Genomic DNA, 19,885 nt, shown 5'->3' on the forward strand with positions numbered 1-19,885 from the left:
AGTGCTCCTTGATCCAGAACTGTCACTGGAGACCCAGGTGGCAGCGGTGGCAAGGAGTGCCTTCCTGCAGCTTCAGCTGGTCCATAAGCTGCATCCTTACCTGGACAAGCACTGCCTAGCAACAGTGATACATGTTCTGGTAACTTGCCAGTTGAATTATTCTAACACGCTCTATGTGGGGTTGCCCTTAAACGGTCAGGATACTTCAATTGGTACAAAATAGAGCTGCCAGGTTGCTGATGGGGACCGGTCATTATTCTCGTATAATGCCAGTCCTCTACCAGTTCCACTGGCTTCCAGTTGAAGTCTGGCCCCAATTCAAGGTGCTGGTATTAACCTATAAAGCCCTAAATGGCTTGGGACCAGAATACCTGAAGGAACATCTCCTTCCTTATGTGCCCTCATGCCCCTCAAGATCTGCAGGAGAGGCCCTGCTCTGGGAACCCTTCCTGAAGGAGGTAACTAGGATATCTACTTGGAGTTGGGCCTTCTCTGCGGAGATGCCCAGACTGTAGAATGTGCTCCCCAGAGAGGTTTGCCTGGCGCCGAGTTTATATTCTTTTCGGCACCAGGTGAAAACCTTTTTATTTGAATGCTGTTTTAAGAACCACTGATTTTAGTAGGTAACAGTCATTTTCTTTTATTTCTTTTATTTAATTTCATGTTTGTATTTTTATTAACTATTTATTATTCCTATTTATTGTTATCGCCTATGGATTGTTTTTATCGTTGTTCTCAATTTTAATGTTGTTAGCCATTCTGAGATGTTGTCGTAAAGGACAGCATATAAATGTTTTAAATAAAAAAAAATCTGAAAAAAATGACTGAACCCTTGCAACCTTATTATTCACTTTATCCAACCAGTTACCCCATCTAAGAGTTGGGTTCTAATTTTAGCACAGAATAGCTGTAACACCATTCACATTAATCAAATCTGTTAAGAAAAGCAGGCTCAATAAAAAGTATACTTTGGAAAAATACTGAAGCATCATTTATTGTAGTGTTCTTTAATATATTATTCTTTAGTTAGTTTCTTTACTGCTCCATAGCCAAAGCTTTCTAGACAGTTCATACAATCCATACAATGATAAAAGTATCAGAAAAGTCGTAAGGAATGAAAAATTTCAAACAGCTAAAAACAGATGATAAAAACAATACAAGAAATGGCAAAAAGTGACTCTGCAAGTATAATAGTGAAATATTTATTCATTCATTTCCTTACTATACCGCCCATAGGTGAAGTTCTCTGTGAAGAACTTCACAGAGAACACACAATTTTCTCCCTTCACATATGAAAGTACAAGAAGGTATCCAGTATCAAATATAAAATAATAGAGCTGGGACCCTGTGTGACCCTGGGACTCTGTATAGAAAACTCTATAACAGTTTTCACCCAAGATTATGAATGCGATTTTCCCATCCAACTGATGCACACTGAGTATTGATATCATCCTGGAGACTGCTGTTCTGTTGTTTTTCCCCATGCTATCCCTGCATTTTTGTCTACATTTAAAATATTATGACTATTTGCAGACTTACTCCATTGAAAAAGGAATGGAATTGTAGACCAAATGCAAGTAACAATTAGGCAGACTCCAAAGGCCACCTTCTGAACTAAGAATAACAGTATTTTCATATTAAAAGTTGAACTAAGATGTATGAGAACTAGAATATAACTCTGAGAAAGAACCTTTGATAGACAATACTTAGGCAAGTTTCTCTCTGTAATTACCTACTGGCATTATTTCACAATATGTATGTATGTATATATGTATGTATTTAACTTGTATGCTGCCCCATTAGCCATAGGCTCTTTAGGCAGCTCACAACATAATAAATAACAATACACAGAGGCTTACCTGTCTCTCCTCGCCGTCCAGGCTTTCCTCGCCTTCCTGGTGGACCTGTGCCAAAGAAAATTAAGATTGAAGTAACTTATGCCCCACTCATAAAAAACAGTCTTGTGTCTAGGTATGACCAGGCTGAGATATCTCCTTGGCTTTAATAATATAACAGCATTAAGCACCTTCAGATAATTCTATGTGGTGGGAGGGTTTGGGCTGCAGGAACTTAGCAGTGATGCTTCATTCATTCATTCATTCATTCATTCATTCATTCATTCATTCATTCATTCATTTTTTTGGCCATAATGGTAGTGGTGAAATATTTGCTGGGAGGGAAGTACCTCTACATTCTGTAGGTTGTAAAAACTGCTCAAAACTAAAATACTGCTCAAACAACAGAAGGACAATGTGAGGAAAGCTCAGGCTGCCAAATTGACAACCCTTGATCATTCCTTGTTCCCATTCCCAACAAAAGCTATCAAATATTGGCAGACAAAATGCAGTGTGAACACCTCTTCCTCTACTCCAGTTCTCGTTACTAGTAACTGTGCACATTTCATTGGTTTTCCACTTAGGGGAAGGCTTGTTGGGCCCTTATGGAGCTATGGGTCATTATAAGCCTGGTAAGTTATGTGGAAAAATAATTAATTGTTCTGACAATGTTCATCCTTATCAATCAAAAGGTGAAAATGGCTGTCATCCTTGCAAGCTCTAGCCAGTTGAGGGAACTGGATATTAGATTACAATTACAACAATATCTTTCTCAACATAAAGTCTGATTTTGCATATAATAGTATTTTGAACAATAATCATATTTTTCAATATCTGCATATTTTAATATTTAAATCACCTAACTCCCTAACAAGGATTCAAGGTATGTTATGTTAAAATTTGGGTGTAGTAGCAAGATGCCTAAAACTACAATCCTGAATAAATGGAGATTGCTTTGGAAGAAAGAGTCGGACTATTCTGATTGGTAGCTCACTATAGTTGCAAAGAATTAAAGGTTTTGAGGTGGGGAATGGGAAACAATGCCTGAGGATGGCAGTGGAATGGCTGTTTGAGGACATAGGGAAGCTGTTGACTTTTACGAGTTGACAGGTAACCACCTAACAATACAAATGTATAAATAAAGATGTGGACAGTGGAGGAAGGAAAGCCATTTAGATAGATAAACCTTGTGCAGAACTCAGTTTTTATGTATTTGTCAATGTATATAACCCACAATACCCAAAATCTTAGGAAGCTTAACTGTACTTAAATTTATTAGCTGAGAAATTTAGATCTTTGGTTTAGCTACAGGCCTGTTCAGCATTCCTTTTGTAGGTTTGTACTTACATAGTAACTCAGCTGAGCACTTAGGTATAGGAAGAAATCTAGTAAATATATTCAGGACCTTATTTTACATCTCAAGCATAAATATGAGCTTCACCATTTTTAAGCAGAACAGGGAAGATGTAAAGTACAAAACCATGTGTTATCTTCTTTGAAGACTGTAACACTGGAGTGAAAGCTGGTATATTTGGGACTTCATTACATGTTAATAAGACAAAACCCACCCTGAGCTCATTATCCAGAAGTATAAAAATATTTAGAAGTTGAAAAAACACATCTCCAACAGCATTTCCCTTGAATAATGAGATATAAGAATGCATTGTGTTCAGGACATAACAATACATTTCACATTCAGACACCTCTACCTCTGGACTTGTTTCCAAGAATGAGTGAAGCTTCTTAAGCACTATGATTTTAAGGCTAGAGATTAGTTGAGACCTGTCACCTACTAGATCATCTGTACTTCTCTAATCTTTGGTTGAGAGCTATGGAGACCCAGTTTATATAATGAGCTGGAAGTGTGATGTAACTGCATAGAGGAATGGTACTGGACGATCTTTCCATCCACCATGTTGATAGCCTTCATTAAGAACTAACTTGCCTAAATGAGCTTCCAGTTGGATGAAGGCCCAATATGTATGAATTCTCCCCTCAAAAGGTGTGCAGGGCATGTGTGTTTGGGCCCTCATATGAAGGGCCTAGTTGACACAGTCCTATAAAGTTGATAAACCACATGAGTCATCCCCCTCTTTTACCATGGTGAGGAATCTTTACACAGCTAAATGAATTAATGCTTTGATTTCTCAGTTTGTGTACAAATGTTCTAGATGCTGAGCCAGAAGTATTACCCACAGAGGAATCTTCAAGGTATTGTTATGTGAGAATAGGATGTTGAACTAGATGACTTCAGACCTCATTCATGAGGGTTCTTTATATGGCATTATGTTTCCTCTCTTTTTGTACTGCACATTGCTCAAAAGCCCAGATGGGCTTAAAATCCTGGCAGACCAATACAGAGATAGGATAGAGTTGAAACTATAGCTGACCATCAGTGTGCGGTATAGTCTCTGAAAAAACTTACTACAGTGTTAGACAACTGATTACTCTTGACAACTGCTGGTGCCCACAGGTAAGGGTGATTATTATTTTCATATATCTTTTGTAGTCAGAATGATAAACTACAGTCTTGGCTTTTTATGCTAATCAGTATTGCACTGAGGGATGTTCTAAAAGAGGAGTGGTAGGGCCTCTCCTGGAAATAAAAAGCCCTTCTCTTGAAACCAACATTCTGGGGAATTATCTTTTTGGAGTGATTAATATGGTTGGGGTACTCAACTCCAGTGGTTCTACAGGATGAGCTCAGTTGCAGGGTCCTTGTAGTCCATGCTGTGATTTAATATTAATGAGAAGCACTGAGGTTCTTTTAATAGTTTCCACATATAAACCAGGTGATTCAGATTCTCTGCTGGCCACTCAGCTGGATTAGAAATGAACTTAGTGAAGCTGAACTCCACTAAGACACCAAGGAGTTAATCACACTAGACTGCCTAGTCTCAGTAGAGTGGTGGAAAAAGCTACCCACCTCTCCTCACTTAGAAACAAAATCAGGTTCTTAGCTTGGGAGTACTCTTGGATTCTGGCCTTCTCCTTGATATCCCAGTTGGGTTGTGGCCAAGAGTATATTTGATTTGCCCCAACTTTTTCCTTAAAAAGAGGAACTTGAATATTGAGGCACATCCCTTGGTAAAGCCTTCACCAGAGAAATTTAATGTGCGTTTGAAGGAAATTACTTGCCCAGATTCAGTCAATCCATATCAGATATTCACAGCAGAGAACATATGATAGCTGTCCCACAGGTTACTTTTTTACTGCTGAACTAAATCCAATACTGCCACTCATGTTTAAAGCTACTTATGGTCTTGGCCAAACTTTGAGGAAGCTCCGCCTTCCATCATATTCTTCCTCCCAACACTTCAAAATCTGGGGATAAGAGGTTCCACTGGTAGTTGTTGTTACATGCTATCAAGTCATCTCCAGCTTATGGTGATCCTAAGAACAAATGTCCCCCCAAAATATCCTATCCTTCAGAGCCCAGTTCAACTCTTGTAGACTCAAGGCTGCGACTTCCTTTATGGAATCAATCCAACTCATAGTTGGCCTTCCTCTTCTTCTTCTGCCTTTGTCATTGCTTAGCATGCTTTCAAAATCAGTGAAAACTGAATGTTCATTATTGAATAGGTCCTTCAAAGAGCATAATACAAGAAGGAAGTTGTGAAGACCAGTGTGGTACATTCAGGTGTCTGGAATGTATCATACAATTGAGAGTGCAGGGATGGTTTTCCTGCAAGTAGAGGATGCAGTGATTCTACTTAGAATCATTTAGAAGTTATGCCTCAAGACCATTGTAAAAATGTATAAAAGTAATTTCAAAGTTATTAAAATGTATTATTTAAAAATTATTTTTCTGAATGATTGCAGGAGCAACAAAATATTTCTACATTAATAAAATGATAAAGTAATGCTTACTACAGAGTTCTTTCAAGTTTTCTTGCTGTTACTTGCTATCAAGTTGCTCCGATTTAAGACAATTCTATGAATGAATGCCCTCCAAGATGTTCTGTCCATGACAGTCCTGCCCAGCCTTGCAAACTCAAGGCTGTTGCTTCCTTTGTGGAACTAATCCACTGTATATTTGGGGTTGCACAGTGCCTTACAGAAGTATTCAGATGCCTTTGACTTTTCCATATTTCGCTGTGTTACAACCAGGAACTGTAATGGATTTAATTAGCATTGTTACTATTTGATGCACACTGTATACCTAACACTGTGGAACTGCAAACTATTTTTATTGTGGCACGAAACTGAAGTGAGCAAAGCAAACTTACCCTTGTCTAAGTTTCTACCCCCCCCCCCCCACCCAACCCCATCATCCATGTGAGTCAGTATATGGCAAAAGCACTCTTGGCTGAAATTAATGCTTGAGGTCTTCCTGGATAGATTTTTAACAGCTTTGTGCATCTGGATCCTGCAATGTTTGCCCATTCTACTTGGCAAAATTTCTCCAGCCTTGTCAGGTTGGATGGGAACCATTGGTGAACAGGAATTTTCAACTCTTGCCACAGATTCTCAATCAGATTGTGGTCTGGACTTCAGCTGGGCCATTCTAAGTCATTCAAGTTCTTGATTTAAACCACGCCAGTTCTCGATTTAAACCAACAGCTGCAGGTCCCAAACTGAAACAGGTTTTTCTCTAGAAAAGCCATGTATTTGGTTCTATCCAAATTGCCCTTAATCCTGACCAGTTTCCCAGTCCCTGCTGAAGAAAGGCATCCCTTCAACATGCCGCAGCCACCACCACGCTACACTGTGGGGATGCTGTACTCAGCAGAATGAGCACTGTTGGTTTTCTACAATGTGTAGAATTCTGGAGTGAGGACAAAAAGTTGTTTCAATCTGCTCTGCCTGCTTTGTGTAGCATCTAGGTGATCCTTGTTCTATGAACGATTTCTCCTGTCTCAGCTGTGGATCTCTCCAGCCCCTGTCTATTGGGGCTATTACTACTGACTTTCTGGCTTCTTCTCTCTCCAAGGCCCTGCTTATGCAGTCACTCAGTCTTGGTGAACAGCCTATGCAGGCAGAGTTATGGTTGAGCCATATTATTTCAATTTTGCATTTATTTCTATACTGCCCAGTAGCCAAAGCTCCCTAGCTGGATTTAACAGTGATCTGGAGGATGTACATATTTTCAGTTATTTCAAAAATAATCCACAGATTGCTTCTGCACAAATTTATCCAGGCCTTTTTAATAGGTCCTTGGTCTTCATAATTCTGTTTGTTTAGAAAAGCCAAATTCTGGAGCCTTATAGAAACAGGTGCATCTTATCTTAAATCATGTGGCACTGGAACAGGTCCAAAGGAGGGCAACAAGCATGATCCAGGGTTTGGAAACACTGCCCTATCAGGACAGACTAAGAGAATTGAACATCTCTTAGAGAAGAGAAGACTGAGGGGAGACATGATATCCTTGTATTAGTACTTCGAAGGCTATCACAGATGAAGGTCAAAATCTCTTCTCACTGATACCAGAGTATAGGGCATGGAATAATCAATACAAATTGTGACAACCCAGATTCAGGCTAGATATCAGGAAAAGTTCCCTCACTGCCAGAGCGGTATGACAGTGGAACCTGAGAAGTCATGGGTTTCCCACGTTAGGAACATTCAAGGTGAAACTGGACAGTCATCTGAGTGGGATGGTGTAAACTGGTGTCCTGTGATAGCAGGGGGGTTGGACCCGATGGCCTTCATGGACCCTTCCAACTCTATTTTATGAACTGCATACAGGTAGACTTGATTCAACTACAACATATTAGTGCTTGAGGCAATAGGTTGCATCAGCATGTAGAGACTGGTCATGTCTCTCACTCATTGTAGACTCAGATTTGTCTGATTCTAAGCAGAAGGAAGGAGGGAAGGGACCAAATCTTAAGAGAGACCTTATTCAGACACATCATAGCAAAGGAGTGAATACTTACACAACCAATAAATGCCACTTTGTTGTTGCTTACTTAAATTTTGTGCCACAATAAACATAGTTTGCAGCTTCATAGTGTTGAGAATCTTGTGTACATGAAGTGGTAATAATGCCAATTAAATCAATTTCAGTTCCAGGCTGTAACACAACTAAATGTGGAAAAGTCAAAAGTATGTGCCCATGTACGTAAATATTTCCACAAGCCAGTGTAATTTACTGCATGGAAGGAATATGCACTATTTACAACTCTTTGCTATCTATGGTGAGTGCTACCAAAATGCTCACTTTAATGCTGTTTACTAGCCATTCAAAAAGTGAGCACAAAGAAGTTTCAACATCAGCTAGTAAACTGGACAGATTTATCACTTTTACCAGAAGGCAACTATTTTAACGCAGGTACCAACCACTGTTTCCAGATTATGGAATGTTCATGCTCATTCTTTCCGTTATTGCTAATAATCTCAGTGAAAAGGATTATTTAGAAGGAATGTGGCAAGATATGTAAGAGTAGCCTGTTTAAACTTTGAACTGACACTGCCTCCAGAAAAAAAAGTGTTTCAGAAAAAAGGCAAATAAAGGATTCTTACACGATAGAAGATGGTTCAAAGGGTTATACAGGAGAATAATCTTTGTTTTTATTGTACTGACATTAATGAAAAAGAAGACTGAATTAATTAAACTGAATCAGAATTTTTAAAATGTATGTTTTGATATGTCGTTAAAAGTTTATACTTCTGAGAACATATCTCTAAAAACAAGCTGAAATCCTTCTCTTTTCCTTTTTTTAATTCCTTTAGAAAACCACTTAAGCAAGATAAGCTTTAAGTCCTGGATTTCGGAATGACATCGAAGGATATAAGTAGTAGTATCAGCTAATAAAGTACTACCCTGTCCATTTATGAAGAGGGGTATTTTTAAATATGTCTTTCTATTTCTAATTATGAATCAAGAATGTAACTCTAAGGCCTACCAGCTGTTTATAGTATATGTAACAGAGCCAGTGTGGTATAGTGGTTAGACAGTTGGGGTGGAACTTGGGAAAACAGGTTCCAGTCCCCACTCTTCCATGAAGCTGACTGGGCGACTTGGGACTCATCACCAACTCCTCAGCCTAACCCACCTCACAGAGTTGTTATGAGGATTCAGTGGACAGGAGGATGCCCACGTAAGCCACTTTCAGTTCCTTGTAGGAAAAAAAGGTGAGATATAAATACAATAAACTATAAAATTCTGCTGAGTGTATTGCAAATGTGCTAGAAAAACTATCAATAACTTGGGTGCAAAACTAGAGGCTTTTTCATGCAATTGCTTTATTGTTACTCAACTGTTATAGGTGGCATCCAGATTTTCCTCTTTAATATTTCTGTTGCAGTGCTACATCTGTCTGATTTTTGCTGCAGTATTTTCCTGGTAATCAATCAGCAGTATTCTGTCAATGTTCAAACACTCCTATTCCCAGCCAGCATTCCTTCCACCATGGAAACTTTTGGGCAAATGTGATGAGGACATACTGGTTAGTGCCTGTGACTGCAACAGTGACAAACATGCCCCACTCCCAGTATCACTTAGTAATTATTTTAAAATGTAGATATCTGGCTTGTTTTGGTTAATTACAGCACTGCAGGAATACTCCTATAATCTTTACAAGTTGAAAGAAAGAGTGAGAGATAGCACACCTAGAAACACCACTAAATAATGTTCAAATCAAAACATTTTTGATAGCTCCATGCTGTGGAAGAAGAGCACACACCTTGTAATTGTTGTTGGTTTAGCGTCAAAGAAGTTTCTTATGTGCACATAAGAAGAAATGAGGTTCCAAGTTATGCGATGATTTCTCATTTGGACTGTACCACAGTTACACGAGGACCCTACTAACCACTCCCACCTGCCAGCCTCCCAGCATGCTTGCACCCACCTCCTTCCACTTTATGAGATACTCCCTCTCCTTCCCATGTATACATTTTTTTCTTTCCTTGGCAACGGGGTCCGCCCCAAACAAGGCAACGGGCTCCAGTCTTATTTTCTAAGAAACTCTCTGAGGCATAAGCAGGATTCAGAGGCACTGGAAACAAAGATAGCACTACAAGCTGATGTATTACTTTGTAATATGAAAAGAAAATATTTTAAATTATTCTGCTAAGATAGAAGGAGGGGTGAGGAGCTGGCAAGCATCAAGGGAGTGTCAAGAGGCACCACACTGGGAGTGTGGTACTAACAAAGTTAGTTCTAGCCTACTAAACAAACAATAAAACTATTTTGTAATCAGTTGTGTTCAATTTCAGGATACAGTTTCATGCTGAGAATTTCAGCTATAAAAATCCCAGCTGTTCTTACTTCAAAAATTATCCAAAATAATACAAATAAATGAAATATTTGGTGATATTATGTAATACAATGTTTCCATTTTGGTATACAAGCAAGCATATCCGAACACAGCAACATTTCCTCTCTCTTGTATTACAAGCAGGTACACATGGCATTACAAAAGCATTTAAGAAGATGAAGCTGAACTGGAGCATGACATTACAAAGATTTATCATCTCAGTTAGTGGTTGTCATGAGTTAGTCCTTTCTCCCCTTCTTTCAAAACACAAGGCAATTCTTCGGAATGTACTTTTATTGAAGCTTCACAGTTAACAGAACAGTGTAACTCTAAATAGTCTTCTACCAAAACTGGAAAGAGAACCCTCAGTCAACTCCTTTCAGTAAAGCATCTGCCCCCACCCTCAGGGTGCACTTGTTGTTGGAGAGCTAGACAGCGGGAACAAGAGAGCACCTCTAACTGAGCAGCTTGCTTTCCCATCTCTTTCAAAACATATTGACTCTCACACTCTGTGTGAGAAACTTCACTAAGCAACCCTGAAGGATCTTCAAAGGTTTCACCCCCTCCTGCTCCTCCTCCTCTGCAGAATCCTCTGATGACTCCCACTGCACAGCCTGCAATGAGTGCAAGACAGGCCTAATCTCTAGAGTGGCATGATGGAGAGGGCTTGGTGAGACCAGGAAAGGCCGCAGAGTCCTCTGTTTATCTTGAAATTATGCTTCTGGACATTGTGTGCTGCTCAAGTACAAAGGATTTGCAGCTCTCTGCTGCTTGAGAGTCTATTTCTGTGACTCTCAATTCATTTCAATTGAGAGTCACAGAAAAATAAAGATAGCATGAATCCCAGCTGGAAGTGACATTCCAGCTACGTTGAAAAGGATTCTCCTGGTTCCATTAGTGAACTGCCCCCCTTATAAGCATTAATTTGCTGGCAAGAACTGCCTGATAGGAAGGAGCGGCTGGAGATGGGCATTACAAACCAGACATGAATTCAGAGCAGCCTGATACAGATTGACAAGGGTGGACATTCATATTCCAAAGTCCCCATTTTTCAAATTAATCTCCATTTCTAGTAGCAAAGCACTGAATACTCACACCTTTAAAAATGTTTCTGACTGTATAATAAACATAACTTTGCACATTCTAGAGATTAGGCTTCTTTTGTGGTTTAAAGCATTTTTAAAAAATCATTCATGTTCTAACCTAGCTCTGCTCCAACTCATCTTTAAAATAAATCCGATGCTCAACCACACAGATAATTTAAAACAACCCTCAGCTAAATATATTCCAATATATTTATTATGCAAATAAATCAACCCCACCTACACACCCACATCTACCTCCAGGTGGCAAGAACCCTATTCTGGTCCATATGTGGGAAACCTGGTTTTATACTGAACGAAAACCAAAGAGTCTAAGTAAATTGACACCATATAATTACACCACATTAAGTACCTCCAGAAGTATTCTGTCAAAAAGCACCAAAGGATTAAATAAGCAAGGTGTCTAAAATGAATCCTTCTATGGCGTACATAAGCAATCAAGAAAGGAAACCCATTTAGGAACCACTTTACTCTACAACCCTTTGCCAGCAGGTCAAAATGTATCAGTTACCCAGCAAGACTCCTCTGAAGAACAAGACAGGAGTTAGATTAGCTTTAACTGCTCAGCCAACATATGGCCTCTTCACCAGGAAAAGGCACAATTGACACCTCCCCCTCAAAAAACTAACTGCTTAGTTTCCCATCCAATGAATACTTAACTTTTACCTTTAAAGATTACATATTCACTATTCAAGTGCTATGAGAATCCTTAACTCTCATGGTCTTGAAGAACAAAGCCTGCTCTTTCATCACACCATCAAAACAAACAGCAGGGAACTTAATTCAGTTTATCACTTCATTATAAGTAAGTCATGAATTGGCTTTTAAAATTTTGAAAATGTAAACTAGAGATTAAGATATTATACTACTAAAGCCACAGAAGGACTTTAGGTGATTATTTTTCTTGGTTTGTTGTGGCTGCTTTTATCCTTACTGTCCTCTGCTAACACCATGGTATTGCTGCCACTGCACTTGTAGAGTGATGGCTTTGACTGAATTTATTAAGTGAACACTCAGTTTATATATACACTTTTTCAACAAAAGAAAGCTTATTTTGTCCAGTGGTTTATGACTGCATATGATTAAAGTAGGGTGAAAATGCTTCAGACCCAGATTTCCACTTCCAACATATGCTTTAGGATATTTATTGAATAAAACAGTAAAGGAAACAAGGGGAAGTGGAGGAGAGAGAAAATTTAAGCTAAAACATAGAGAAAAAGTATATCTTAAATTGAAAATATATACTAGGATGATTTACCCTTTTCCAAGACTGCATATATCTTTTGCACATACTATGCAAGTCAACCTTTCCTAACCAGTTGTCTTCCGGATGTGGTTCCCTGTGATGGATCATAGCCCCCTGGAGATTATTGAAGTCCAACGTATCTAGTATGTCCCAGATTGAGCATGGTCAGGTTAACATTGTGCTAGCTTCAAGTCTGCACTGTGTTCCTTGGCACTAGCAACCAATATCCTCAGATACAGATGTATGTATCACATGTTTAGACATCAGACTAAAATTAGGCTTCAGGGCAATCGCTTACGTTATCTTGAAAATTAGAAAATGAACGCCAACAAATCAGTAACCTTACTCTAATACAGACTTAAGCACCTTTAAAGCCACTGAAGTCAATGGGCTTAAGCACTCTGAACTTTGGACTGCAGCCAATCATGAAATGTCAGTCTAAGCTACAAGGGGCTGGTACTGTGAGGAAGGTCACATGACAAACTTAATAAAAATAAAGTCTTTCTCTCTCTCTCTCTCAACATTTTTACTTCATTCTTCAAATAAAAAGGCACACAGATCAATAAAAAAGATCAGCCTCTGCCCTCAGGCATTCAAGCTACAAAACACAAAGAGTACATGATAGGGAAGGAATAGGAAAGCAAGAAAAAACAGGCAACAGTTATAATGAACAACTGAGGTTGAAAACTGATCAGGGAGAGAATTCAAAATAAGGTTCCTAAGGGTTGATAGGCCTAAAGACAACCCTGCATTTAAAAAATGATCTCTATAAGCAATGTTACATATGATTTGAAAATCAGTGATAACTGAAAATTGCTTTCTTTCAGGACCATCCATAGCTTCTTCTGATCTTAAAGTTAAAGTCTTTGAAGTACTCCATAAAGCAGGGACTGTCCTTGTTCTGAAATTCTTTGGTGCACTCCAGTAGCCAGCTTATATTTGCAACATGAACTCAGATTCCTCTTCCCTTTTGGAATCCAGTTTCAGCACTGACCATTTCCTCTTTCCACATAGCATAAAATTATTTGTTGCAACATCCTGGGAATGACTTTGCTTACTTGAGAAATGGTCCTGTAGTAGCTGCACTCTGTGGAGATGGGAATGTGTACTGAAAATTTCCATTCCGTGTGGGTCATTGTTTTGTTTTCCATATTTCTTGACATATTCCTGTTTGGATTTGGACTGATCCAGTCTCTGAAGCTTGGAATAGTTTGATTGGTACCTTATTTACTCCAGGTGCATTATTCCTTCCAGGTGCTTCCAGAGCAGCTTTCAGTTCGTTTTCCAGTATTACAGTCCTTTCTAATAGCACTCCTCTTTGAAGAAGTCCATCATCCTTTGATCTCTTCTTTATAGTTCTTTCACCTTTTATCTTCTCCTGGACAGATATGTTCGCTGTTGGTCTTTCAGCATCTCTAGTCATGGTTTGAATTTCCCTCTGATTTCTTGAAATGTTTGGAAGAGGTCTATTTTAATTCCTTCACTGCAATCTTATGTTTCTTTGCACTGGCCATTGCAATAATTTTTTTAATCTCTTTGTGATCATCACTGAAAAGTTTCGTTCTGGATTCTGATCTTTTCTTGTTACTTTTTGCTTATCCTTCTCACAATTGTGAGAATTTCTTCTGTCATTTATTTGGATTTTCATTTCTTGCTTTTTTCCTAATCCTAGGCCAAATTCTCCCACAACATTTGATCCTGCTTTGTTTCCTATGTTTGTGTTACTGTCACCTATGATTATACGTAAGTCTTATTTTGCTGTGTTAAAAATTTCCTGTTGGAGGCTTGCATAAAAGTTTTCAATTTGTTCTTTGACATATGTTCTTGTAGCATAGACTTAAATGATTATGTTGATAGGTTTTCCTTAAATTCTGACTGATCTTGAAAGGACTTTGCATTATACCCCTTATTGTTTGTGCTACATCTTGCCTCAGTATTAAAGTCACTTTCAACATACTGCACTGAAAAGCAAAGAGAAATGTACAACTGAAACAATTTACAGTAAAGCCTGCATTATTAAAGTATTGTACCAAAGGGTGACAATACAACTACCACATTGCCACAGACAAATTAGTTTGTCTGACAAAGCCTCTAGGGTTTTTTTCTGTGGAATTTGTTGTCTAAACTTGAAGTGCTGGAAGAAGCAGCAGAAGAACTTTAGTATTAAATGTTTTGAAACACTTGTTTTTATACTATGTATATGCCAGTCATATACTAACCAATATATATATATAAACATTAAAACAAAAATTAGCTTTCATTTAAACTGGAACAAATAAAGAATAGAGATCACTACTGATGTTAAAAATACTAGCACCTGCAAGTATTAAGATAAGATTTGGCATTCAAGAACAACTCACAGATCCAAACATACTAAATCTAAAGGTGTAAAACAAGAATGGTTACTTGCTGTTTCTTTAAATAAATGTACTTTATTAATACTAATGAACCCTTTAAATGGTCTGGGCATGTAACTATTTTAATACATACTGTTTAATTTACCAAAAACAAAAAACAAAAAAAAAACCCAGCCCAAAACAAAAGCAAAAGCAAATCAAACCAAAACCAACACTCTTTGTTTTAAGCAAGGGACATTGCTGAGCAATTGAAAGAAATAAATTGAAAAAGTTAAGGAATGTAAAGTATTTCATTTTTATTTTCATAGTAAACAGTTTGAGTAGACATGACTTTGTTTCAACAATGATGTTTATTTAATAGGGGAAGGTAATATAGTGTGCCTGAAAATCTCCAAGAAAGATGGTGGGAAGCAATTTAGTTACACTTTAAAAAGTCACAGTGTTAGATCCAGACTGCAGGCAGGAGGAGGAGGAGGCTACTTTTACAATTCCTCCTTCTATAGACCTTAGTGCTGACTCCCATGCTATTCTGAGGGTTCCCCTAAACCTCCAACACAGACCTTTAGAGCATGCAAGGGGTTGCAGGAGAACAGGGAAATCAGTAAAAGTTGAGGGAAAATTTACTGTGGATATTTACACTACGCTAACTGTGCAATACATCTAAATGATGACAAGATTGACCAAAGAAGAGGCTTTCTGGCAAGAATGGGTTGCAACGAAATCATATCAGAAAACTTAAGTAGTTTTGCTTTGCACCCTGACTACACATTGATACAAATGCAAAAGGACTGCAGGGGCTATTGAAGCATCATGCGTACTAACAGCTCAAGTATTTAAGGAAGAAATCGCTGATTTCAAGAGAATACTTCTTAAGCAACAAGTGAATGTGAGAATCAATTCTAGTCCTCATTCAATCATGAAACTCAAGCAGATGACTTTGGGCCAGTCAGTGACTTCAGTGGGCTCTTCTGAGTATAAAATGGAGTGAGAAAGGACTGTGCAAACTGCCTTGGGATCCTTGCAAAAAGGGGAAAAAGGGGGGAGGGGAACACGTGTAATAAACTCAGTAAAGAATGTTGCTTCGAGGCCCAATAATAAGAGGCAATGCATTTCTTTGTATATGGCTGAAATGATCGTTCATGTGGATTGCTGTGACACCATGCAGAAATGCAATTAAGGAAGACTGATTACTAATAATAATGACTTGGATGAGGCAACTCATGAATTTATCATCAATACTTATGATGACACTGATCCTTATTGGAAGTTATACAGACAGAATTTTCTTCAACAGATGATGCCTAGCCTTCTAGCTCATGCTGCTGAATTTAGTGGTATTATTTCAAGGCTTGCCAGAAACATTCCACTTCAGCCTGAGAAGTCCCATTCTGGCACCCAAGATAGCAAAGAAGCTTAGGGGGTGCCGGGCAGGTTGTGCAGGAGACACAGTTTTCTCCCACATCTCACTGCCACTTCTAGCACCTGCTACTTGAGGCAGCTGCTTCACTTTGCCTAAAAGTAGGACTGGCCCTGAGTGGTCTGCACAATGGGTGGAACTCTGCCCATTGCAGTCTAGCACTGCTTATAATAATGTACCTATTACAATATACTGAGTTTGCTTTTCTTGTATCAACCAACAGCAACTTGCTCTTGTTTTTTCACAAACTTATTTTTGTTGTTCTTGTACTTTTTTGCTTTTCTTTTCTTAGAGCACCTGTTAGCCTACTTACCTGAACAAGGAATAGAATTTTTCCTTGTATGATAAATACAAGATAATACAATGTTTATGCACAACAGCAACATAAACAACAAATACCTGATATCATGAAAAGTTCTTGTCAAACTGGTTAAAACACCATTGACACATGATGGCATGGACACTTTATCTAACTTATATGCAAATGTTCGACTCTCACGCAACGATTACATGTCCCTGAGTGTGACAATTCTACTGGACTTCGTATTCAATCTAGACATTCAAGAACAGACTGAGAAATGAGGTTTGACATATAGTTGCTCACATCCTTCAAGCGTGACAACCTTTACTGCACCCATTAATTTGTATAACAAATTCATTCTGTGCCTTTTCTTACGGGAACACATGTGTAAATGTTAGTAATGAATAATGCTGACATCATCCTGGGCTTTTCACATAACTGGCATTTTAGTTAATGTAATAACATTCGTCATATGCCAACTGACGAAAGATCCCTGAAATCAAAACCTGGTCGGAAAGAGGCCAAGTTGTTCCTGACAGGGAGTCTGAGATGGCAACATAGCTGATGGTAATAGCTGGAATTTACATGACAAAGGATGCAAATTACAGCCTTCCTGTTTCACAATTCAAACACTTATTTCTATGTCTTCATTACAACCTTTTTCAGAAAACTGTTAAGAACCCTAACTCCTGCTGACTTCAATGAAAACACACTATTTCCTTCTTCTTCAGACTCTTCTTAATGCATTCAGTATGTACAGTGTATTTCTATTTGACCTTTAAAATAACAAAACATGAAAGATTTGCCAGCAGGCATCTTTATTTAGAGAGATATTGAAGCCTGGTTCTGAATGAAGCCCCATTGCAAAAATTCTCCATCTATAAATACACTTGTAAGGAAAGCAAACAGCAGTCTGTAAATTGAGCAATATCATTACTCTGTGCCAAATTATGGACTGTTAAGTATGTCTTACCATTCTCAAAGTACAGTAATTTGTAAGTCAAGAGAAATCTGATCACAACCCAGATCAGCCACTTGACATGGTCTAATGCCACTGGTTCAACAGAAACATAAATTATTCTTTTTAATAATCCCTTCATATTGCTACAGTAGACATAAAAACTTAACTGAGCTATGACATGATAAGCAGCACTTTATTTCTGATGAAGCCATGCTAAATAAGTTATCCAGAGAGAAATGGTGAAACAATCTGGATTTGACTGAATTTTACTATTTCTTGCAAAAATTCAAAATGACTTTCCCAGAAGTACTACAGCATTTTCACTGTGGAGAATCATATTAGTTCTAGCATTAAAAGCAGAATTTTTAAATATAATAGGCAAAATATTGGTTACATATGTATTGTTGTAATAGCCCCAGTTAGAAATTCACATATATACAGATGGTGGGGCCAGAGTTTGCTCTGCCAATGAAATCAGTGATGTCTTAACTTTGATGGGACTGTGCCCGAGGCTTTTCATGTTGGAAGCTTTCCATTGGAAATGCCTATAGCCTTCATTACTGAGTGTTGTAGGGTAATGTCTATTAGCAGCCCAAAATTGGGGAAGTTTAACATTCTGGATAATGTTTATTAATTTATTTAAATCATTTCTATACCATTTGATTAGCACAACACTCTTAGGGACTAAGAATTGGATGGGGACTGTTAGCTTGTTGAATAAAAACATTGCCATATGAAGCTGACTTTTTTGTGGAAGAAATGAAACCATTGTGGAAGATGGTAATAGGCCAGACTGCTCCCAGACTGGCTGAACATTACTAGCCAGGCTAAGGACGGAATGTGAGTAATGCTTGTGTTTTTTCTCAAGCTTATCTTTGCCTGCATGCTTGTTCCATTACTGGATCCTTTGTCTCCAAGTTTTCCTTTTCTCCTTATGTTTTTTAGGAGAGTTGGAAGAGACTGGTTGTTTAGAAGCTGGTGTGGAAAGCTTGGAGGTTGCTTTAGCGACAGAGGTGGTGTGCTGAGGTAGAGTCCCTCTGGAGGTGGATGGTTCACCCTGTCCTTCACCGGCAACATCGCACATAGCCACTAAAGCCCTATCTCAGAGCTCCATTTTCAAGTTACCTTCATGGTTTTTTCTGGCCTGTTTTGTGAAGGCCTGGCAATGAGGGCATTTATCTACTCAGTGCCCTTTGCCCAGGCATAAAAGGCGAATGGCCATCGGTTGATGGCATTTTGAGCACTTCTGAAAGGCTAGTCTCTGAGCCATCAAGCAAGGAAGAACAAGAATAAGTTAAAGTTAAAGGTAAAGTTGAAAGGATGGAACAACAGAAGGTATTTTCTTTTTTTGTGAGGGAGAACAAGAGGTGGGGAAGGAGGTATATGTGAGGAAAAAGAAGGATTTGTGAGGAGTTTTGTGGAGAATGTGAAAGTAGAAGAGCTGAGAAGTTAAGCAGAGTTGTTGAGTCAAAGGTAGGAGAGGCTGGTGGCACTGCAAATGGCAGTCAGAAGCAAACTGACTATGGGCAGGAGCTCTGCCTATTTATACTACGAGAGAGAACTGGGGCTGCCACCAAAAACCGCTAGGCTAGGGGAGTCTTCCTGAACATTGGCTCTGTGCAGGCGCAGCACCCATATGTGTAATGCACAGAGATCATGAAGAACCCTGGTTTTGGGAAGGCCCTTCACAAAGGGGCTTGCCTGGTCATATTATGATCATTTCAGCACCAGGTGAAGGCCTTTTTATTTTCCTAGGCTTTTTATTTATATTTTTATTTTATTTATTAAAACATTTTTATGCCGCCCCATTCGCTGAAGCCTCGGGGCGGCTTACAACAAAAAATTAAAATAACATTTTAAAATATATACAATAAAATACAAATATATAATATAAAACATACACTATAAAACAAGCCGCCCTGGCCAAATAAAATTCAATAATATTTAGCCAGTATGTTTTAATGTCTATGTTTCAATGTGTACTGAACTTTTAGCTTCTCTGAAAATCAATTTTTTGTCCAGGCCACTTACAAAAGATTACACTATACTGACACAGTTTGTGACTGAGTGAGAACATACTGTGAATTCCTTATCAAAACTGTTTTGTTTCAAGTTAGCTATCACAGAGGAAAGCCCATAAAAATGGCAGAAACAGAATCCTGTAAAAATCTGAAGAGAAAACAAAACTAAAGAAATAACATTTGTACAACAAGCAAGCATTATTACAGGAAACTACACCTAAAATACATAATTTTAATTTGGCAATTAATTTGCCAGTTTTGTGAGCAGCAGCTTTCTCCAAAGGCTCTGTTACTCTTACAAAATCTTCAGATGCACTATTTCTAATCACATACTTTGGCATTCTTGTAAGCTCTGTTATCTTACTGTACAGCAAATAATTCATTCCAGATATACCATTTTATGCATTGTGTTGTAATGTCCATGTATATCTACCTAACAGTAG

At 38.4% G+C, this 19,885-nt stretch overlaps 1 protein-coding gene across 1 annotated transcript in view; it reads right to left on the reverse strand.

Moving 5' to 3' along the window:
* Positions 1–19,885, reverse strand: part of COL23A1 (collagen type XXIII alpha 1 chain) — a 406,477-nt gene that overhangs the window by 151,788 nt on the left and 234,804 nt on the right. The window contains exon 3 of the mRNA XM_044454607.1: positions 1,860–1,904. Coding sequence (XP_044310542.1) covers positions 1,860–1,904 — 45 coding nt within the window. The remainder of the gene's footprint in view (positions 1–1,859; positions 1,905–19,885) is intronic.

The sequence above is a fragment of the Varanus komodoensis genome, unplaced genomic scaffold (genome assembly GCF_004798865.1).
Source record: "Varanus komodoensis strain SLA01 unplaced genomic scaffold, ASM479886v1 scaffold7_3, whole genome shotgun sequence".
In the NCBI taxonomy this organism is placed as follows: domain Eukaryota; kingdom Metazoa; phylum Chordata; class Lepidosauria; order Squamata; family Varanidae; genus Varanus; species Varanus komodoensis.